General features: G+C 44.0%; 1 protein-coding gene across 1 annotated transcript in view; it reads left to right on the plus strand.

Moving 5' to 3' along the window:
- Window positions 1-5,350: 5,350 nt before the first annotated feature.
- GLDN (gliomedin) overlaps window positions 5,351-24,369 on the plus strand; it is a 65,548-nt gene continuing 46,529 nt past the window's right edge. The window contains exon 1 of the mRNA XM_021694002.1: window positions 5,351-5,725. Within this exon, the coding sequence (XP_021549677.1) occupies window positions 5,363-5,725 (363 nt within the window). The 5' untranslated portion in view covers window positions 5,351-5,362. The remainder of the gene's footprint in view (window positions 5,726-24,369) is intronic.

Below are 24,369 nucleotides of genomic sequence, written 5' to 3' on the forward strand. Positions count from 1 at the left end.
AGTGAGGTCAGGGTATGCCTCAGCTTTGAGAGCCACCTGGCCCAAGGTCACACCCTTCCTGGGGCAGCCCACATCTGCCCTGTGACTGGGTAAGACTGGGGTAAAAGCCAACCCATTCTGGCCTGACAAGGGACACTCCAATGGACAATACTCAATTCAGAGCTCCCAAATGGTTGGCTGAGCCTTTGTAAGACTGCACTGAGTTGGACTTCTCCCTCTACCTAATCCTGCTTCCTCTATTTCCTTCACAGATACTGATCCCTACTAAATATCTTGCACCCCAAATTCCATCTCAGCATCTATTCCAGAGAACGCAACCTGTGATAATTGGCTATGATGCACTGTGAGGGCACGATGGGTGGGGTAGGGAGGGGCATGTTTATCACAAAGGAAATAAAGCACAGAAAGGGCAGAGGGAGAATTTGAAATAGCCCTACTGTACAACCTCTGACAGCTCCATGTCTAACAATGCTTAGATGACTCTCAGATACTGCACCTATGACAGGTGGAAAGCTGTTGTTGCTTCCCCAACTTAGACCAAAATCTCATAGGGGAAGCAGTATCTTTTATTCTTATTCCCAGTGTTAGAGATGACTTGATTTGATGATCTCACCTTGAAGTACCAAAGGCTGACTTCTCAAAAAATGCAAATACCTGCTGGGTATCATACAAAAACTCCAGCTAGTATCATGATAGCCGAGCTGTCTAAATGTTAGTCATGGTTCTATTTTTCAAATACCTTTAAATGTGCAGTGAAAGAGAAAATGGTATTTTCTAGAACTCAATGTCTTCTTATTTTATTTGGAAAGATGGGTTCGAAGGCTGAGATTTAGCCTGGTGGAGGTCAGAGATGGTTTCTGTAGTGACAGAAGCCACTGCAAATCCTACCAATAAAAGGTAATCTTTGAAAATGAAAATCTGTCATTCATCAACCCAACCTCCCACCCAACACACACACTTAAAACCCCTAACTTCCCATTGCTCCTACAATAAAGACCCTAGTCTTACAAGGTCCCACCCACAGAATCTGGCCCCTAACTCAGTCTCCAGCCTCACTTCATTCCCTTTCCTCCCTGCTCCCTATGGTCTTTATCCTACAGCCACACTGACCTTCTTATGGTCCCTCAAATAAACCATGGTGCTTCCTGCCATAGGATCTCACATGTGCTGTCCCCTCTGACTACAACCCTCCCACCCACACCTCCACCTAGTTAACTACTGCTAATCTTCAGATTCCAGTTCAAACACCATCACAAAATCAGGGAGACCTTCCCTGACCCCAGACTCCACATCTAGGACAGGTTCCTCAGTGATATGATCTCACAGAATAGCACTCCTTTCCTTCAGGTCTCCTATCTCATTGTCTCGTTTAGAATTATACCCTCACACAATTACTCAGCTAATTCCATCTCCCCACTTAGACCACAGGCTTCAGGAAGGCAGGAATGGTGTCTGGTTTTGCTCTCATTCCTATTCCTAGCTCCTAGCACAGTTCCTGACAGATAGTAAGCACCCAATTTGTTGAATAAATGGATAAATGAATGAGTGAATGAACAAAGAAAATAAATTTCTGACTCATTTTGGTTGGGGAGCTTGAAGTTTCGTGGGGTTAAAATGTAGAAATGTTGAGTTAAAAACCCAATGTGCTTGGGTGAAAGATATATTTTGGTGGCAACTATTACAGAGATTTTTTCCCTAACCCCTGGCAAGGAGGAAGGGTGGGGATGGGGAGGCAACACAGCACCATCAGGAGTCACAGAATACCTGCCAACCTCATCAAAGAGGATGACAATACCCAAGATCAGGCCTGAGAGTAAATGAAAATTATTCACTTGACAGTCGAGGAAATGCTGTGGACTTAAAGTTAGAGTATATGCTTGAATTGGATATTTTTCTCCAGGGCCCTAAAGTTTACTAGCTGGAATTATTTTTTAAGGACAATTCTATTTAACCTTTGAAAATGAAGCAGCTGTCTTTTAAAAGAAAAGCTACTTCTTATTGTAAAGATAGCACAGAATGTTCTTGGCTTCCTTGGTTCTCCAGAAAAGGAAAGTCAGATATCTCCCTGTGTCTTCACTATATCTTGAGCCCCTGTGTCAACAAAATAGGCCAGATTAATAGCTAACTTTCTTTTAGAATTACTTATTACTAAAAGTACCAGCCCATCCTGAGAAATACTAGGTAGGGCAGTCTACACAGATGTATCTGCCCCTCGAGGAGTCATGGTAGGCTTAGGTAGAGCCAGAGATGGAAAGTCCCCAAATAACCAATCTCAAAGCCACTGTGTTCAGAAAAGAAGCCAAGTTTACCATGTATTGAAAAGTTCTGTTCCTCAAAAAGGATCCCCAAAAAGTGTAATTAGCTAATCAATTTATTCATCTAATATTCCTTCTTGGCATAAGCCCCTGCTATGCACAGTGAAGAGAGGTCCCTTTCTTAAGCATACTATAACTCAACAAAAGAAGTAAGATCTGGAAGACTAAGATGTTGGTCAACAGCCCAAGGCACAGCAAGGGTGTCAGCAAGTTCAGACAGCCCATAGATAATAGCACTAATGTCCACTGAGTGTTTACTATATGTCAAGTGCTCTACATGTATATTCTCATTAAATCTTCACAAGCTATGAGATAGATATGATTACACTCTCCTTAGAAAAGCTGAGTAACATGCCCAAGTTTGTAAATTTAGAAAGCAGTTTCAAGCTTAGTTCTATCTGATTCCAAAGCCCATGCCTCTAGCCTCTGAGTCCCTGGGGCTTGCAGAATTCAGGGAAAGGGAGAATTGACTGTGGTATGGAAGGCAAGGCTTGATGAGGGACAGGGTTCTGAGCTAGGCCTTAAACAGGCACAACTCTGAGATAGGACAGAGAAGGAGAAGGGTCAATGCATGGTGCTGTGGTGGAGCGAGGGTGTAGAGAGAAGACAGAGAAGAAAGGGAAAAGAGAACAGAGCAAGGCCAGTTGCTTGGATACAGCCATCTTGGGGGGAGGGATGAGTGAAGACACCTGCCTCTTAGGCTGTAACAACTTGTTCCACCCTTCTCCTTTCCAATAAAATATTATATTCCTACACAGAAAGATTTGAAGAGGGAACCGGAAGAAGTGTTGAGTGGAAGAGGAGTCTTGCCTTCCCTTTGCTCTCTTTCTGCCTCTCTGCTCTCTCTGAGTGCAGTATCCCAGGCACTCCACCCATCTGGCCCAAAGTCGATGCCACAAACCTTTTGAGTCCTACATCCCAAGAAGGGTAGCATCTTCACCTGAGGTCGTCAGATAAAACCTGGCTGGTTCCAAATGGAACTGGAACTCCACTCCTTCTACTATGGGCTCTGAACCAGAGGGGTTGGGGGTGTGTGTGTCAGGCTGCAGTTATTCTCCCCACTGGACAGGCAGCCTTCCAAGGAAGGTAGCTCCAGTTCGGTGGCACAAGTAGAGTTTCATGCTTAAGCCTTACTCCCACTAGGCACACCTCGTTTTACATGGATGTACGTTCACTATACAGCCTTTTACTCATTCATTTGTTCATTCACTCATTCAACAGGGAATTAATGGATGGCCATTTCAAGCCAGGGACTGTGCTAGGTGTTGGGGGAGACAAGGTCAAACAATATGTAGCCCCTAACCTCAGGAGCTGTATACTCTGTTATTGCTGGTGAGCACTGATGACATGGTCAGGCGGTAGTAACTATAATGAATGTTAGGATAAAGAGAAGCTGAGGAGGCTCCATGGGACTCCCAACTGCTCACATTGCAAGCTGCTTGCCTTGTTCATTTCTGTACCTCCAGTGCCCATCACTATGCCTGACACACAGCTCATTAAATTTTTAGTGAATTAGATGAAGATCTTACTGAGCCTGATTCCCAGCTCTGTCTCTCTGGGGCTTCTCTCCATTGGTTTAAGCCTGGCATCCTAAGCCTGGATGAGATAAGGATACATGGCATTCTTCAAGTAGATCACAGTATGTTAGAGTGGGGAGAAACTGGACAAATTTGTCTGTATCACCTCCATTCCCTCCTAGACATCATGTCCCCATAGTTTAGGTCCTTCATGAACCACTTGGAACTTCATGCTTTCCTAAGTCTTCCTCATCCTGGATGCTATCCTAAGAATATGCAAAGTTGGTCCATGTCCCAATTAAAACTCAGGAATCCAGACCTTGATGCAGAATCGTGACAGCTCCAGCTGGCTTGATGGCAGGGGACCACCTCCTCCTCTGAAATAATGGGCTGTGGAAACAGCAATCTTGGCTTCCAACACCATCAGGGTCTCCTGTGGGCCCTGGGGCCCCAGGGAGGCAGAGCCATTCAAGGGAAAGGTGAGAAGAGGGGTGGAGAGGTCCTCTGAGGAGGCTGAGAAGTGTCTCTGCATTTGGGGGATAGTGATCCTTGAGGTACAGGCATCTGAGCTGACAGGAAAAGGAAGAGGTAACTAGGAGGCATGATGCAACTGCCCCCTCAAGCAAGGCAGGCTAAGTAAGGTCCAGAAAGAGCCAACTCTTGAGCCAGAAAGCACCTCAGAATCAATTCAGAGTGGTCTTGGGACATGTGCAGAGCCCTTCAGCTGAGTAGTAGCAGGATGGGGTTAGAACCAGGTCTCCTGATTTCCACCCTTGAGTTTTTTTCTCCTCACACTGTTGCCTCCTAGATATGGGTCTCATGGGAGAGTTCTTGGCCTGTCACATCCTAGAAATCTCCCTTCACAGAGGACTCCTGCTTCTTAGGCAGGGCGAGGCTTTTCTGGTTCTGATGGGTGGCCTTTTTAACCCTCCAATGCCAACTGTATTCTTCTCTCTATCCATCCCCTTCCTCAGAAACATCTCATGGGGTCTTCAGTGGTCACGTGATGGGCAGCCTGGGTCCCTGCCCAGCAGCAGACCTAGGGACAGTGGGCACATGTCTTGGCATCTGGGCATGATCCTTTTCTCCAGAGAGGTCAGTGTTGGGGGGAGAAGGGAGTGGAATCCAGTGACTTCTCCCGCCCTAAGAATTCCTGCTCTCCCCCTCAGTCTGACCCTCACTCTGCTGGCCTGGGCCACAACAATGCCCACAGGCAGGGCACTGAGAAAAGGAGGGAGACCTGGGTTTGCCCGTTTTCTTGGCCAGGCACCAGGAGCATGAGCACTGCCCACCCCTTCCCCCCTGCCCACCCCCCCACCCAGTCATCTCCACTTGCTCCTCTCCCCCTCTCACCCGCCTGTCCCTCCGGGCTGCTCAGGCGCCACCACTACTGTCCCCAACCCGCCCCGCCAGCCCGGCCAAAGGGCAGCGTGACTCACGGCGCTGCCACCAGCCCACGGCTTGCCCGTGGCGTATAAAGGCTGCCCGGCGGGAGGCGGCGAGCCCTGCCCGGCCCGAGGCGCGCAGAGCATGGCCAGGGGCGCGGAGCGAGGCCGCGGGCGCGCCGGCTGGTGGCTGCGGGGCGCGCTGGCGGCGGTGGCGCTGCTGGCGGCGCTCAGTGCTGCGGGCACGGTGTTCGCGCTGTGCCAGTGGCGCGGGCTGAGCGCGGCGGTGCGGGCGCTGGAGGCTCAGCGCGGCCGCGAGCAGCGCGAGGACAGCGCCCTGCGCTCTTTTCTGGCTGAGTTGAGTCGCGCGCGGCGCCGGGCGCCCGCGCCACCCTTGGACCCAGCCAGCGCCGCGCGCAACAAGCGCAGCCACGGCGGGGAGCCCGCGCCACACATCCGTGCCGAGAGCCACGACATGCTGATGATGATGACCTACTCCATGGTGCCGGTAGGCGGGGGCTCGGCTCCCCGTGGCGCCTCCGCCAGGGTGGGCGGCGGGCAGTGAGGGGAGAGAGGCCCAGATGCCCTGTGCTTCCCTGGCTAGACGGCGAGGTGCAGAGAGAGAGGGCCCTGGGTGTGAGCCTGGCTGGAGAGGTCACCTGGGCAAGCACCTTAGTCCTCCGAGGTCCGTTTCCTCCTCTGTTAAATGGGGGACGGGGTGAAGGGCTGTCTTCCACCTCTGGCATCTTTGGGTCTGCAGGTAAATGAGGGGCGTAGGCAGTGTTTTTAAGAGCCTACTTTCCTTCCTAACTTCGGACAAAAGTTTTCGCAATCTGGTATGAAGGGAGCCACAGCGGCTCTGGGCTCTGCCTGTGCGACTTGCTGGAGCCCCCTGAGAGCACGGGGAAGACATTTCCGAGAGTGCAGACTTCTTCAATAAAAGGATGCTTTCCTGGGCTTCAGCGAGTGGTCTGGCTTTTCACCTGGCCTCGGACCATCCTCATGAGATTGGTTGAAGGGAAAACAATCAGCCCTAATTTTACCAATCACCTGGAACCTTGGTGCTGGGAACGTTGCTCTTGGGTCTAAAGCGGTTCCAAGTGGAAGAGATCAAAATAGAGAAATTTTCTTAAAAATCCACTGTGAAAGCTGAGTTTCTCATGTGGGCTCCAGCGGGTCTATGGAACTCCAGAAATTACCAGTGTGCACTCAGGGGGTGTGCATCTAGGGGAGTCCGTGGATTTTCATTAGAGTTGCACTCCCCCCAAAAAGGTTTAAGAAACTCTGCTCTTAAAAACGTCTTTAAAGCAAGGCCTCAAAAATCTTTTTTTTCCAGTTTGAAGTTTCTTTGCTTTTGCTGATTTTTAACTCAGTAATTATCTAACAATTACATTTAGATCACATTGCAGTTCCCCATTCAGTTTCATTATCCATTATGACCGCACTGGTCTTATTTCATTTTATAATTGCAAAGATTTCAGTTCTGGCACCCCAAGTCAAGCATGAGCCATACTTCGGAATCCTTGGTATTTGAAGATAAACTCACTTAAAGTGTCTGCATCATAAAAGCTTTTAAGTATCTTATATGAGCTGAAATGATTTTACAACTACATCATGGGAATACTACATACTGCAAATACACCTTTTGAGAGAGAGCAAATTTTCCATTCCTGGCTTCATTCTTTTTTTTTTTTTTTTTTACCTGTGTTATCATTTAAAAATCTGGGCCCAAGCAAAAAATTTTTTTAAAGACCTCTGTAAAATGAAGAAATCTCCTTTCGAGGAATTTACTCTTTCTCTTGGCTCTCTACCATGCATTTTGAGGGTTTTTTTGAAACCCTTGAAGAAGGATGCATCAGAGCATCAACATTTTATATTTTTAATCCTGCTTTTAAGGTAGAAGCTTTTGTATTGCTGCTTGTTCAGTCACTAACCCAAGAGAACAGAGAGACCCATTTCTGTGTCAGTCGGAAAGCTAGATTTAACGATCACCACCTGCTGTTATAGGTCAGCGAGCAGAAAGATCACATTTGTCAGGCTGAGAAGCATTCATAGATTATCACCAACTCATACCCCACTTGTAATGGGTATGCTTTGACCTTACCGCCTCATTGAGGAAATTTCCATGCAGGTCAGGAGAAAGTGGCTGTCATATTGCTGCCTTTCCGGTTGGGAGTAGTTCTCAAGCAGTAGGCGAGGGGGTCACCTGGAAGCACATTGAAATACAGATTCCACGGTCCCCTCCCCCCACACTTATAAAATGATCATCTCCAGAACTGTCTTCCTTAAGAAGTCCGAGATCACCATTCCCCTACCTTCCCAGCCCCTTGGTGAGTTAGATACAGGGGGTTCCACGTGCCACTTTGAGAAAGCTGCTCTAGATCACTGCTTCTCTACTGTAATATACACGTGAATACCTTGACAATCTTGTTCAAATGCAGAGTCTGACTCAGAAGGTCTAATTTCTGGCTTGAGATTCTGCATTTCTCATAAGCGCCCACTGATACCAATGCTGTTGTTTTGAGGACCTCACTTTGAACAGCATGGTTCAGGAGTAGGGGATGCACATTGAAATCACATGGGGGCTTTCAAAATGACTGATACCTAGATCCCACCACCAGAGATTCTGAATTAATTGTTAGAGGTGCAATGTGGCATGCCTGCACATTGGCATGCCTTCCTGCTGACAGTGAGTAGCATTAAGCATCTCACTCCCACCAGGTATATTTTGAGGCCTCCGCTTCAAGCAGAGGAACCAATTTTATTGCTGAAAGCCTTTTACTTTATTCTAGCATCATTCATCTTTGCAAATTTTTCTCATTTTTACTCCCTGTTTTTCTCAGAATAGAGAATTATTCACATGAGGAAACAATGTTTTAAAAAGCACTTTCAGGGCTCGTGTGCACTCTCTCTCTCAAATAAATAAATAAGATCTTTAAATAAATAAATCTTTAAAAAAAGAAAAGCTTTCATGGGCACCTCTAGTAGAAAAGTTGCTACTCTTAGCAACTGTTTAGTATACATTGTGGAGGTGGGTGTGCAGACTTCCTTTGGTTGAAGTCACACCTTTCCCCACCCTGTTATACATCACCAGTAGGTTTTGAATGAGTATGAGATCAAAGGTCCCCCCACTATGGTTCCATGTCCTTAGAGACCTAGGAACAAAGAAATAAGCTGTAGGCAGACTAATGTCAGCATTTCATAAAGCCTTCCAAATGGCTCATTTATTCAAGATGAGTCTCCTCAAGCTAACCGACCCTTCAAAGTTCTGTGCTTTTGGCTGAAAGTATATCAACTCAGCATGGTAATTTTGGTTAGCATTCTGCCCAAAACCTGGTTGTTAAAAGGGCGCAAAAAAAAAAAAAGTAAGTGGGTACTTTGGAGAAAAGTAATAAAGGCCATGGATACCACTGAGCTAGACCAATATTGGGAAGCCATCTGTCAGGAACTCCTGCAGGAGAGGGGGTCCTGTCTAGTCCCCACCTCACTTCACACCACCCCCATCTCACTTGTCTTCCCATCAGCTGCTCTCTCCTCCCATTTTCCAGGTCTCACACTTATTGATGTTCTGGTAGCCTCATCATCCTGTCCAAAATCTGAGGTCAAGCTCCCAGTAGGAAAAAAGGTTTTACTTCTCACAGTGTGCATCCTTTTTTTTTTTAAGATTTTATTTATTTATTTGACAGAGAGAGACAGCGAGAGAGGGAAAACAAGCAGGGAAAGTGGGAGAGGGAAAAGCAGGCTTCCCCACTGAGCAGGATCTTGACCTGAGCTGAAGGCAGACGCTTAACAACTGAGCCACCCAGGAGCCCCTAATAATGTGCATCTTAACAAGCTCTAAATGGGTTGAAGATTTACATTTAAAAAAAATGAAACCCTAAAACTACTGAAGGAGATATGGTTAAATTCATTTTTAATGTTGGAATGGGGGAAATCTTTCTTTCCAACAACTCAAAAACCAGAAGCAAAGAGTAAATAAGTTTAACTACATTTTAAAAAGCACACACAACAGCAAAACACCTGGATGGCAAACAACAGCAAAAACAAACATACAGCTCATAAACATAGGCAAAAGACAAAGGACAAACTGGAAAAAAATATTTGCACCTCATATCCTAGATACAGGGCTAACCTTCTGAATATATATAACACTCCTATAAGTTTATAAGAAAAAAAAACCCAAGAATTTAATAAGAAAATCAGCAGAAATAGGAATCCAGTAGGAAAATGGAACACAGTTCTCAGAAAAAGAATTACAAATGTCTCTAGGTAAACATGTGAGAAAAGATATCTTGGTTTAAAAATTCAAATTACACCTGCCCTGAAATAGAATTTTTACCTGTCTGACATAACTACAGAAGTTTGACCGCGCATTCTCCTGGTGAAGTTGAAGGGAAATAGACATGCTTTTACATTGATGTCTGGACCACAAAATGGTACAACCCATGTGGAAGGCAATTTGGTAGTACCTAAAAATATTACAAATACATTTACCCTGTAACCCAGCAATCTCACTTGTGGGAATTTATCCTGCACGACAGGCTTTATCACCTATGAAATGACATATACACATATTCATTGTAGAATATTGGTAAGAGCAAAAGACTATTCACAACCTGTGCCTGTCAATATGGAATTAGTTTGATAAACCAACCCATGCACTCACTGGGATAGGTAGCTGTAAAATGAGAATGAGGAAATTCTCTATGTCCTGTTATTGGGATAATCCTTAGGATATATTTTAAGTGAAGAAAGCAAGACAGAAAAAAATATATATATTGTATTACCTTGTGTAAGGAAGAAGCAGAAAAATAAGTGAAGATATTAACAAACGTGCTTTACTTAGGGAGGGTGGGGGTAAGATGAGAATGAGCCTCTCACTGTATAGCTTTGTGTATCATGTTGACTTTTGAACCATGTGATTGTGTTACTATAATTGTGAGTGAAAAGGCCCAAACCTCGAGGTTACATGGCCACTGGCCCTGGACTGGGGGGCAGTTGGGCGTGGCAGACTATGTTAGCCTGAAGTTCATGTGCTGTCTTGCGGGGGAGGGGGTGGCTTTCACTGATTGTTCCTGTACAAGAGCAAGAGCTCAGTGTGCCTGATCTTTTGATTTTTTTTTTTCAAGAGAAGTGAAAAAATCTGACTTCTTTTGTGAAATCTCTTGGCTTTGAAATGTTGACCAAAAAATTCCAAACAAATGTTTTTAACTGGCTGAGTGTGTTGGCCAAACAACACTCATATTGTTAGGGGCCATGCTAGGACTACCAAGCTTAGTTCCCAGCAGTCTCGTCTTATAATAATGGGTGGTTTTGAACAGAAATGGCTTTATTCAGCTCCACCACATCACCCTCCCCCACGTATTTCCCACCCTGGTTCTGCAAGGATACCAGTAACTGTGCCATTGTTAACTGTTGGTTGAGTGGAGATGGGTTTCTTTGTGTGTTTGGTTTGGTTTGGGTTTTGTTTTGTTTTTTGGCTGTTTCTAAAAATCAACTCCACCTTCAGTGGACAGAGATTTTCCAGCACTGTGGCTTTTCAAAAGCTTATGCTCCAGTTCTGAGGATAGTTCTCAAGGAGGAGAAGCCAGCTGTGTTGAGCTGTCTGAGGCTTTTCGTGATGACTGTAATGGGGTACATTTCTGTGGATCTATACATTTTCTTGTCTGGGGGGGATATCATGTCACCTAAAGTCATAGCTCCTATCTGCATAGATGCTATACTTCTTTGAAAGCCCTAAATTGCCTGTGTCAGGGATTACCTCCCTTTCCTACCTCTTGGAGTGAGTCACTTCCAGATGGTGTAAAAGCTGAGGATTCAGACCAGGGGGGTCAACGGACTGTGCCCCATAGCCAAGTCAAGTCTGCCACTTGTAAGCCCGCAAAGTAAGAATGATTTTTACATTTATAAAGGGTTAAAAAAATCAAAAGAAGAATAATATTTCATGACCCACAAACATTATGTGAAATTCAAATTTTAGTCATCATAAATAAGGTTTTGTTGGAATACAACTATGCCCATTTGTTCACATATTGTCTGTGACTACTTTCACATGACAACAGCAGAACTGTGTAGTTGCAACAGAAACCATATGGCCCACAAAGCCTAAAATATTTTCTTTTTGGCCCTTTATAGAAAAAACTTGCCAACTCCTCATTAGACTGTGGTCCATTGGAGCAGAGGAGATACTAGGGGTTTTTCCTTTGGAGAACCTAGGCAACTAAATCAGGGTGTTCTAGGATTGGGTTAACCCTGGGGTTTGGTTTTGTTTTGTTTTGTTTTTTGGGATTTTTTTTTTAGCTTAAGGGTAGAATTTAGTGATTCATAGTTGTATATAACACTATAACACCCAGTGCTCAATACATCACATGCCTTCCTTAATGCCCATCACCCATTTAACCCATTAGCCCATTTAACCCCCTACCCACCTCCCCTCCAGCAACCCTCAGTTTGTCTCCTAGAGTTAAGAGTCTCTTATGGTTTGCCTCCCTCTCTGTTTTTATCTTATTTTATTTTCCCATCTTTTCCCCTAATGTTCATCTATTTGTTTCTTAAATTCCACATAAGAATGGAATCATACAGTATTTGCCTTTCTCTGACTGACTTATTTTGCTTAGCATAATACCCTCTAGTTCCATCCATGTCATTGCAAATGGTATGATTTCATTTTTTTGATGGCTGAGTAATATTCCATGGTGTGTGTGTGTGTGTGTGTGTGTGTGTGTATATATACCACATCTTCTTTATCCATTCATCTGTTGATGGACATGTGGGCTTTTTCCATAATTTGGCTATTGTGGACATTGCTGCTATAAACAGTGGGGTGCATATGCCCCTTCGAGTCAGTATTTTTGTATCCTTTGGATAAATACCTAGAAGTGCAATTGCTGGGTCATAGGGTAGTTCTATTTTCAACTTTTTGAGGAACCTCCATACTGTTTTCCAGAGTGGCTGCACCAGCTTGCATTCCCACCAAGAGTGTAAGAGGGTTCCCCTTTCTCTGCATGCTTGCCAACATCTGTTGTTTCCTGACTTGTCAATTTTAGCCATTCTGACAGGGTTTTAAGACCTCCCCCAAGGAGACAGAATCTAAGATGGAACTGACCCAAAGTGTGGTCTCACCCTGGAGGGGGGCTACAGGCCTCAGGCCTTTTGTTCCTTCTAGGCCAGCTGCCCAAGTCAAGAGCAGTCATGTTAGGACAGCTTTTAACCACCGTTAATCCCATATCTAAGCCTTGTTTCAAACCCCATCGTTCTCTTTAATTCGAAGGGAGTGGTTTATACCCCATTAGGTCCTACAGAACAGTCCCTCGTGAAAGATCAGAGGCCTGATACAGAAGAACAAGAAAAGGCGGGGCAGCCAAACCCACAAACCCACGTGCAGTGCCTGGGAGGTATCTTTCCATGGCCTTTGTCATAACAGCAGGTGCACATGGTCACTTGGGATGTCACACCTGCCACTGCAGTTGGTTTGCATGTCAGAAGCCATTTCTGAGTGTCAATTAGGGTGGGGGAGAACTTGAAGCTACATGCCTGCTAAGATTGTGTCCGCTGTTGGTACTGTGAACACACCCATAAACTTAACTCATGATGGCACGTCGAGGAAGTTGGGCGAGAGCTAGCTCCTTAGTTACATCCTTCAGACACTTTATCAAAACACATTTTGCATATATGCAAATAAAACACTCAATGTAGATATACGTTGTCATGATTCTCTAAGGACATGTGTAAAAAACAAGTGGGCCAAGACTGAGCATCTGGACCCATGAGAACAGGGCGCTTGCGTTGACCATATGAATGGCTTTAACAATTTGGACCTGCTCCTAGATCCTGGAGCTATCAAAAAGCCCTTAGTCTCTTTCTCGCCAAAGCATTAGAGGTGAGGGAAGCAGGAACAAGCCTGCTAAGCTTCTAAGCCTGAGCAGGATGGACCTTCTGGGGCCTAGTCCACTCTCTCTGTTTCCTGCCTTTCCTTCAACCTATACCGCCTCTATTCCAGGGATAAAAAGAATTTTTTCCCTTAGGAACTCAAAGCCACATGCCCCCTGGAACAGTGCCACTCCACTATGAGGAGACAACAGAACCTCCAGACCAGCCCATCAGATAGTGACATTGCCCACTAGACCACAGGCTGAGAGATTTGGGGCAGAGGGCCCTTTCTGGGTGAGTTCCAGAATTACTTCTCAGATCATGAGTCTTCCAGTGCCAAGAGGTTGTTTTTCATCCCCAACACCCTTGTCCTAGAATTCTCTCTATGGCTGACCCAGGCTCACCTCCACACGGTACTCCGGCCACCTACAGCCATTGTGTGGCAGCCCTAAATTGAGCAACCTGGGATTCCTTCCTCAACTCTTAGGTTCCCAGCCAAATTCTCTCTCCCTGATTCTTCCCTGAGTATGTTGTGGTGGTGAGGAGTGTAAACCAGAGAGTCAGATGGATTCACATCCTGGGCCCACAGCCTTGTAGCTGGGTGACCTTGGACATGTCTTTTAACTTCTTCAAACTTCAGTTTCCTCATCTGTAAGATTGAGATAATAGTGTGCATCTCATAGTGCCCTTAGGAGGTTTAAGGGAAATGATGTAAGTCAAGCATAGCACCTGGTATAGTCAGGTTCCCAGGAGCTATTCATTGTTGCTTTTATGAAGATTTTCCACTCTTACTTTATTGTTAGCCCTTCTTGCCCCATTATCTCAGCATCTTGTTTCTGGGTTTATGCTTTATTGCCAATTCCTTCAGAATGCCAAGTTGTCTGTTCACATGCACTTCTATCAGCTGCTGCTTTGGGATATTTGGCCTCTTAACACCAGCCCAAATCACCTTGTCATGAAAGCAAAACAGAGTTAGCCTTGATGGGGTGGCAGGGCTTCTTGAGCTGGTCAGGATTTCCTGGGCCCCTACCCCTTCTACATGGCCACTGATGACGAGGTTTGACACCCACTAAGAGGGAGTCATCTTGACCCCCTTTCTGACTGGCTCAGCTGTTGTTCACTCCTACTGGTTACTGTTGGTAGCAGTCCTAAAAAATGTTTTGGATGCTTTCATTTGGAAAATTGACAAAATGTGAGCAGAAGGTAGAGCAAAAACAACTTCTAAAAAAGAAGAACAATTTACTTCTTAGGGGTCTCATGTTCTCCAGGGTAGGAGAACAGGCTTTAGATCTGACAAAACACACTTATCTGAGGGAAAAAAAAAAAAAAGGATATATTTTTTTTCTCTACATTCCTCAAACTCCACCCCTCCCCCACCCCCTTGCTCCCGTAAAAGAAATCCTTGGCCAAATCTAGTTGACATTCAAGCTTCATTTCCATGCATTTTATCTACAGACTAAAGGTCATGTTGTGTGAAATAAACTGAAGCTTTTAGGTTGTGATTCTGCAACAAAGAGAGCATTTTTCAGCCCATCAGTTGCTTTTATGTATCTCTTTGGGTTTTAACAACTCTATATTTTAAGTAGATATAATTTACAAAGTTCAAGGCACAATTTTCTTTACTGAAAGGTAGAGTTAAAACAAGAAGGCCAACTAAAAATCATTCAAAATGCAATTTGTGGAGTTTGTTCTGAACGCAATAGGTAGAGTAACCTTTCAGCTGCCATTCAGAAAGTTTCCTGTGCTCACCAAAGTGCTGGGAACTTTGGAGACCCTGCCTGGGCTGTTTGAAAAGACTGAGGAGTACTTGGGGAAAAATTGTGGATAACTATTCCCGAGCTAAAATGATGAACTGGCAACTGCAAAATAATTCTCCGGTTTTTCAGTAACTTAATGGATGACTATTGGAGTCTGGATTCATTTTCACTCAGAGGTGGAACATGCTCTCTCACTCTAGGCAACCCTTGAGGAACTTGGAATCAATCCCTCTGAACAGGGAGACCTTTAGAGGAAAATCCTTTATAGTGACATGTGTGATGAGCATCAGAGTAGTCAAGAAGAGAGAAAATAAATTCTCACTAAAGTGATGAAGAAGGAGACAGAACTTGAAGTGGGCAATGTAGGGTTGGTAAGATTTGGGCAGGCAAGGAAGGTGAATCATTCCAAGGGCAGATGATAACTTATGCCAAGCTCGAGGGACTGGAATGAAAATGGTTCCAGGCTAGAAGAGCAAGGAACAAAGAAGATCTTCCTGCACTTGGGAGTTTGGGCTAGGGGGAGGGGAATTCCTTAAATTTACACTTTTGAGAAGTTGAGAATGAATCTGATGGGCAATTGGGAACATGGTAGATCTTTCATCAGGAAGGAGTCATGAAGAAAGTGGTTTTGTAGAACTGATCTGGTGTGTGATGCAGGACAGGCAGGGGAGAGGTCAGAGGCAAGAAGAAATGTAGGAAGTTATTGCCTTAGTCCAGGCAAGAAAGGATTCATGTCTGGCTAAGGTGGTGGTATCAGATATGGAGAAGAAGCTCTATATCCTACAAATACCAGACAGAAGAATGAATTGAACTGGTAACTAATTGGATATAAGAAAGAAAAAGGAACCATCTGTTCCAGATCCATCTAACACTGAGAAGGGTGAAGGCATCATAGGCAGAATTGAGGAAACACTGAAGCAGGTTAATTTAGAAGTGAGGATGCTAGGGGGCGCCTGGGTGGCTCATTCTGTTACGCATCGGACTCGATTTCAGCTCAGGTCATGGTCTCAGGGTTGTGAGATGGAGCCCTATGTTGGACTCCATGCTGGGCATTGAGCCTGCTTGAGATTTTCTCTCTCCCTCTCCCTCTCCCTCTTCCCCTCCCCACCCTCTAAAAAGTAACTAAAAGAAAAAATTTTAAGTGAGGATGCTGAATTTGTTTTGAGACTAAATATGAGATGAAAAGAGAGAAAAAAAGGGGGGAAGGATAGCTGAGGAAAGAGAGCATTCAAGGAAAGGAGAACATCCTGCTTCCAAGAACTCTGTCTTTGCTTTGAGAGAGAAATCTTACAAGTCTAAAAAGTAAAAGGCAGATCCAAAGCCTTTACAATGAGTGCTAGAATCATGCTATGTGTTTACTCCTGGCTCCCTTTTAGGTGTGTGAACTTTGACAGGTCAAGCTCTCTGTGCCTCAGTTCTCTCATCCTTAAGAAGGCAATAATAGCAGTGTCTACCTTAGGTGTTACCATAAGGATTCAATTCAGTAATCCATGTAAAGTCATTGGCATGGTGCCTACAACTCAGTATGTATGAGCTTATTATTACTGATATTTTAGTATTTCTCAAATGCTTCCTTTCTGTGCTTCAGGGAATTTTGAAATCTTGTAATAAAAACAATGCTGATTGAATCAACAGAATTTGTCAGAGAAAGGACAGATCCTAGGATGACTCTAAAGTTTGGAATCTCAGGTAACTGGGGAAACACAGACTTCCAGAAAGAATGGTGTTTCTTAGTTATTTTTCTTAGTTAGTTATTGGGTCCAAAAAGAAAAAATACATACATTTTAGATATTTAGGGAATTTAATTATATTAAGCATAATTTACAAATATCTTTATTCATGTCCAATGTGAACTCATGCATTCATTCTTTCATTGACCGAAATTTTTTGAACCCCATAGGAACAGCATGTTTGTCAGACCAATGGTCCCATCCAACCAGTGTTCTGAGGCTAACAGCATCAGTAATTATTTTGTGGATGAGCATCTCACCCCCAAGGACCTCCTCCAAATGTTTTCTGGAGTAACCACTTATAGCTTTTCCCTGATACAAGGAGGAAGGAGGAGGAGGCTGAGCCAAGGAGTAGGTTGACAAAACATCTTCACAAATGCTTTTGCTATGTACAAAGAATGCCACAAGGCAGAGTTTGGGGATAATGGTTTAATTCTTTGTCCATTCCCCCAACACTGACAAGTTACTTGTTACAGTTTATATATACTTTTCTGATTATAAGGTAAGGATAAGAATGCTTAGATAAAAATCAGAAATTATCTGAAGATGCTTGTTGAAGGGAACAATGTGAGCACAAAATATTGTTATTAACAGTTGGTGAAAGATTATTCCAGCAACACTCATTCTTCAGAAAACTCCATTAAGGGCCAGGAGGGGACAAGTGATTCTCAGCTCACTTCAAAACACTCATCTTTTCCTTCCCTCACTCCTGCTGCACTTATTTGTCTGTATCACACAAACTGAAATTCTGTGTACAGTTTTGGTCTCCAATTTATCACCTTTAGTCACCTTGTCTCTTTAAATACATCTCACCATTCTTTGCTATGCTTCTAGTGAGGTAGTTGATGAATACCTCTTCACTGATGAATTCATCCACAACTCAACAAGTGCAAATCTAAAGTAAGGTATCTGTCAGTTTCTGAATCTGCTTTCTTGCCCTGCTAAGAGTTTTAAAGGTGGGTCCTGGAGCATTTTTAAAATTCCTTCCTCAGAATTCATGCTACTCACCAAATAGGAGATGGTGTCAGGTATTGGTAAGACTTAAGAGGCCTACTCTACCTGTCAGAGATTCAGTCATTCAATACGTGGTTATTGAGCACCTACTATGTCCCAGGCACTGTTGTGGGTGCATGAGAAACAGTCTGAAGAAAGCATACAAATCCCTGTCCTCTTTGATTTCATGTTCTGGAAGGGAAGGGCAGGCAAAAACCAAAGTACACAATTACCTACAGTATTAGAAGGTGATAAGTGCTATGGAAAATGAGAAAGCAGGGGTGAGGATTAGAGACGGGGAAGATGAAGATGGAATCATAAGTCATGTGGGTGGGGAAGGCGACATTTGAGCAAAAACTTGAAGGAGGAGGAAGTGAGCCGGGTGGATATCTGGGGAAAGGCCATTCAGGCAGAGGGAATAGCAAGTGCAAAGGCCCTGAGGAAGGAGGCTGGAGCAGAGTAAGTGGGAGGGAGAAGTAGGTCAGAAAGCGGGTCAGATAGAAAACTGGGGGAACTGGAGAAGAGTTCACACATTGCTTTGTGGGCTGTTGTAAGGACCCTGGCCTTTAGGGGGAGTCTTTGAAAGGTTTTAGGCAGAGGAGTGGCATGATGTGACCTGCCTTTTCAAGGAAATCACTGTGATTAGACTAGACTTTGTATGGGGGCGGAGTGGGCTGTGGAAACAGGGAGGCTTTCTATATAGCTGTTGTGATAATCCAGGTGAAAGAAGAGAGGGGCTTAGATCAGGGTGATGGCAGCAGATATGATAAGAAGTGGACGGTGTCTAGATATGTCTGATGCTCAAACTGATAGAATTTGCTGACAGCCTGAATATAGGTGTAAGGGGTAAAACAGATGTTAAATGACCTCAAGGATAGTGGCCAAGCAATGGAAGATAGAATCGTCATTAACTGAGATGGCAGAACTATAGATGTTTGAGGGGAGTATCGGGAGTTCAGTGTGGGGCATGTTAACACTGAGATTTCCTTTAGATGTCCACGTGAAGAGGTCGAAGAGGGAGTGGCATACGAGTCTGGGAAGGGGTCTCAGTTGGAAGTGTCCCCAGGATATAGTGGAAATGCTGAATACGAGGATATTCATTACCTGGACACTGGGAGGCTCTAACCAAGAATCTCTCCACTCCATATTAAACTCAGACTATTTAAAAAACTGAGGGTTGCTGGAGTGGAGGGGGGTGGGAAGGTTGGGGTGGCTGGGTGATGGACATTTGGGAGGATATGTACTATGGTGAGCAGTGTGAATTGTGTAAGAATGATGAATCACAGACCTGTACCCCTGAAACAAATAATACATTATATGTTAATTAAAAAAAAAAAACTCAGACTGTTTAAAAAAAATCTTTTATAAACAACCAAATTAAACCAATTGTTGTATTGTGAGCTTTTTGTGCCCAGAGATTTTCTCTTACCTTTATAAGCACAGGGCCCAGCTTATCAAGTGTTTGCTGATGAATAAATAGGTACTTCTAAATCAGTCAGAAATATCTTAGAAGTTTAACAGAAGCCTTTAAGCAACTAAGTAATACATAAATTAATATAACAAATGCTAAGTGCCTATTCTGGGCAGTCAGGGTTCACACTGTGGGTGATAAGGAAGAACAAGACAGGAGCCCCCAACATATTTATTGGCTAGTGGGAAGGAAAAGGCACATCCTCAAACACTTAACGACACAGAGCAAAGGATAATAGGATCCTCAGAGAAGGAAGACTAAAATCCAGTGGGCCGTGAGGAAAGGTTTCAAGAAGGAGGCAGCATTTGAGCCAAGGATGGGCAAGAGTTCACAAGGCAAGTGCTGGGCCAGAGCAAGAAGGCATTTGAACAGCAGGTAGTTTGTTTTAGGTCCAGCATGATACGGGTCAACATAAAAATGTCTGAAGGCTTTGCCTTCATTGTTGACAATTATTTTGATCTTCCTTTCAATACTTTAATGATGTTATCCCACTGTCTTCTTACTTGCTTTGTTTCCAACAAGAAGACTGTTGTTATCCTCATCTTTGTCCCTATGTATGGATTGTGTCTTTTTTCCTCTGGCTACCCCTAAGATTTTCCTTTTAATACATGTTTAAACGGTTTTATTATGATATGCCTTAGTCTTATTTTCTTCATGGTTCCTGTGCTTGGGTTTTGTTGAAATTGCCAGAGATACAGATTTATAGTTTTTTTGAAATCTTGAAAAGTTTTCTATTATTTTTTCAAATATTTTTCTACCCCCCTCCCCACCCTGCAAGCCAGGGACTCTAACTATACATGTGTTGAGTTACTTGGAGTTGTCCCACAGCTCATTGATGATCTGTTCACTTTTTAAGTCTTTTTTCTGTGTGTTTCATTTTAGCTAGCCGATATTGGTGTGTCTTCACATCCACTCATCTTTCTTCTGCATTGTCTAATCTGATTTTAGTCCCATTCAGTGCACTTTTCACCCAGAATGAAAATGGCAATTTTCATTGCCAAAAGTTTGAATGAGGTGTTTTTTATATTTTTTATGTTTCTATTTAACATGTTCAGTCTTGTCTTTAGCTTCTTGAACATTTGGAATACAGTTAAAATAATAACTGTTTTATTGTCTTTGTTTAATAATTCCTTCATTTATACCATTTCTGGGTGAGTTTCAATTGACTGATTTTTCCCCCCTCATCATGTGTTCTGTTTTCCTGCTTCTTTGCAGGTCTGGTAATTTGTTATTGGATGCTGGACATTGTGAGTTTTACCTGGTTTGGGGTGCTTATAGCTCAATTAGGCACTTTTTTTTTTAAGTTGGCTCCACAGCCAACATGGAGCCCAACACAGGACTCAATCTCATGACCCTGAGATCAAGAGTTGGATGTTTAGCCAACTGAGCCACCCAGGTGTCCCAATTAGGCACCTTTTAATTATACCAAGGGGAAGAAGACACATGGCCTTGGGTAATTTCCACATGGCTGACAGATCCCTGAGGCTTAGAGAGGTTAAGCACCCTGCTCGAGATCACAGAGCCAGTGAGTGAAAGAACTGGAATTCAGATCAGATGGAGCTGGATCTGACTCCAAAGCCCGTTCTTTGTACCACACCTTTTGGCCTTGGGTATTTCCTGTCTTTTAATTTTGTTTCTAGAGTTTTTTGTCTTTTGAGGGGGTTTGAAAATTTGTCGTTTCATGTAGTCAAATCTATAAAGCCTTTCCTTTATGGGTTCTTCTTTTGCTTTTACACTTAGAATGTTCTTCCCCATCTCAAGATCTTAACATCAAATCATCACCTGTATTTTCTCATAGTTACATATAATTTCGTTTGGAAGCTATTCCATTACATTTGCATGTGTTTAAACTATACAGAAATAAAAAGAAATGTTCCTTTCCCTTTAAGAAACAATTGGCCAGAATTTGTCAGTAGATTGCTGGATTTGAAAATAGACAATTCACTACAAAACAACTTCTTAAAGTATGGGCAAGGATTTGAGTTTAGTAACTTGATTTAAGCTGCTACTTTTTTTTTTTTTTTTAATGATGGGGGCTGTGGAGAGAACTGTCTCAGGATAGATACAATGTCACATTGTCTCTGTATTTGCATCTGTCTCCCATCTGGTGGAAGAATGATATGAACACAGGAGATACTGGGAGAATGTGTTCTGAGCCTTCTCTGAGAGTGGACCAGGTTTCTGGTTCTGGAGCTGGGTCAGCCCACTGGTGTGAGCAATGCTCCTTGCTGTCAATGACTCTCACCCAGCCTGTCAACAGAAGGAAAAGCAAAAGGAAAAGCTGGCTCTTCCTGAGGGGCAGCTACTTGAACTGCAGACAGGATAAGACTGAGAACCTGGGGCTTGTTGGTGCCTGAGGGGTGCCTGGTGGGAGAAGGGAAGCTTATAGATTTGTCTGGCTGTTTTTATAAATCTTACTCCGTTTTACATTGTAAAGCTAGCAACTAGACTTTAGCCTAATATATATGTTTTAAATAGCGTGAATTAATGATTTTTCGAAAAGTAGAACCACCTTATTTATGTTCAGATCATGAAACGATACCTTTGTAGAACACCAATACAAACATTTAAAGTTGTTTTTATGAGGACTTCATTACTCCTCCCATCTGCTCCCTGGGGCAAACACTGTCATGAGTCCTATTTTGTCAAGGGTCTGGGGAACTTGTACAAGGTCCTGCACGGTCAACAAGAAACAACAAATATCTGCCACCAGTGATTGACCTGAGGTCAGAGCCCAAAGACATCCTTGAAGCACACCTGGAGGAGGAAATGCTCCTTCAGGAACTTGCACTGCACATTTTCAGATGTTCCCAGTGTTAATAAATGTCCCCAGGCCCTGATCCCAGCTGAAAACAATTTTGCCAGGGACATTGGGTGAGGATGTTTGCTGGAACCACCTCTTCCAACTGGGACTGTTGATGAGTCCTGAGCCCAACCCAAGCTGCTTCAGCTTCTGTGACTTTACTTGCAAGAGGGCTGGCCAAGGCTTATGGGTGGACTCTAAACCAGCTCTCCTTAGTTATTTGTTCGGCATTTTGTTAGAGTCTGGGCGGTGACTGGGGCAGGGTGAGAAGGTGGGTGGCAGGAGGCTGGACGGTCTCCAGCAGTTCATTTCAGCTCTGCAGACCCTACTCTGCAAAAGAAAGGCCTCCAGGAGAAGTAGTCCAACCTCTGCTTGGAGGGCTAACTAGCCTCCACCCCTATCCTAATCCACTTAGTAAAGCAAGAGTAGCTGGTAAATAGCATGTTTTCCCCACGGCATTGGATTTTCACTGATGTTTGAGACTGCCTTACATATCAGCACCCCAGTCTCTGCCTAGCCGACCCAGCCCTAACCAGCTGGGTGCAGAGCTCATGCAAGTGCCTCTACTCAAGAGAGCATGAAAGGTTTAGGTGATTTCCCGGCATACCAGGGGGATAGCAATTGTTTCTGGTTTTGCAGTGACGTTAATGTAGGCAGGAAGGGGACAGCCATGTCTCAGGAACCCTAATAGGATAATCCTGGCAGCTTCAAGCTCTTGTTTTCTAGGCATTAGTGGCATGTCTGCCAAAATAAAGTTATCTTAAACAAGCAGGCACAAAGAGAGATAGGCAACCACATGTTAGATGTTCACTTCCCATGAACAATGTTATTGCTGGTCAGAAAGAAAGAATATCATTGGTTGAGGAGTACATTCTCCTTCCAGTTGAGTAACCAATTATGAAGTATTTATTGAGCACCTACTTTGTGCCCAATGCCCTGTAATGCTGGGAAAGAGAACTAATGAGTCAGTGAGGCATACAGAAAAACGATGAAACAGTCCCTACCTATGAGCCCATTTGGTTAAGAAGTCAGAGCAACACATGGGAAGTGTGCCAACAACCAGCCATATGGTGATGCTGCTAGCCTCAAAACAGGGGCAATCAGTGGGAACAGAGGTCTTTGGGGAAGGCTGGGCAGGGTTTAGTTGGACTCTCAGGATTCCAGTCAGGATGAACTGACAGGAGCATTCAGGCCCAAGGCCATTGGTGTGGGATGGCCAGGGCTTGCTTATTTGAGCTGACAAATGTCTGGACCTTTGGCTGATCTTCCTGTGGGCCTGCAGGAACAAGTTCATACCCAAGAATTTCAGCCCCATACAAGGCAAACTCCACTTTCCCATTGGGATTTGCAGATTGTCGTCACCATGTCTTGGCCCCAGTGTGAATCCTTGTCTCTCATGGGGATGAGTCCAGGGTGGCTGACCTCAGCTTCAGACCCCACGAGGGATTCCTCCAACACCTGTGTTCTAACCCTCCAGCAGCTGGGCCCCCACATTCAGAGCCCCATCTCTACAGTCAATGGCAGGCTGATTATCAGCTCCCTGGAGCTGTTTCTAAAGGATCATTTGTATGTGCATAATAACAGCAATTTGCCTAATTACAGAGCGTCACAAAGAATATTCAATTGTCTAAGAAAAATGGAATTTAAGTTACAGAATAGGTCAGATCTGAAAGGTAACTTGGAATTTGAACAGTGTTCTGGCTAGCAAATCAGAGACTGTACTTGGGGAACTTAGGAGAAGCCACAGCAGTATACATTGTTTAAGCAGGGCTCAAACCAGAGCAGCTGGTGCGGATGTGCAGGTTTGCTCTCTTACTTTTTCATGAAGCAGTTCTGAGAGTAACAGGTGAGAGGAAGGTAGTTCAAGAGGGGAGCCAGCCAACCACCACGAAATTTTGTGTTCAGATGAACAGTGGCAACTCACTGCAGTTAGCAGTGCTCATTCTGATGAGAAACACTTTTGACTAAACCTTTCACTTTTGCACAGAAAAGATTTAATATTGATGCATTTTCAAATAGTAAAAATCTAATATCCTATTCATATTCAAACTAACCTAAAGCAAAAATTTGCATTTCAAGTGGAATTCAGACAGTTCCTTTTGCAAAGGCTCAGCGGTATGAAAAGGTACATATGAAAGAAAACAGTACTCAGCTCTGGAAGCCAGCTGAGTGAATCTGGAACAGCTACCCCACTTACTCTCTCTGGTCCTCAGCTTTCTCTTCCGTCCTCCCATGACTCTAGGTCTCTGGGTGTCCCTCCCCACCTCCTCTTCCCCATCTTCCGGGTGGAGCAGAATTTGAAATCATGTCTAGTCCAAACCTCTCATTTTACAGATAAATAAGGCCAACCTCACCCCAATTCACCCAGAGTAGCTCATTTTTATTTGTTTTATATTTTGGGTTTTGGCAATTTATGTGGGAAAAAGAAAAATCTTGTGACTAATGAATACTTTGAAAATCGCTGGACTAGACAACTGTTCTAGTTCATTCTATGTTCATGTGTCTAGAAGCAACACAGGTCTGAGTTAT

The sequence above is a fragment of the Neomonachus schauinslandi genome, chromosome 9 (genome assembly GCF_002201575.2).
Source record: "Neomonachus schauinslandi chromosome 9, ASM220157v2, whole genome shotgun sequence".
In the NCBI taxonomy this organism is placed as follows: domain Eukaryota; kingdom Metazoa; phylum Chordata; class Mammalia; order Carnivora; family Phocidae; genus Neomonachus; species Neomonachus schauinslandi.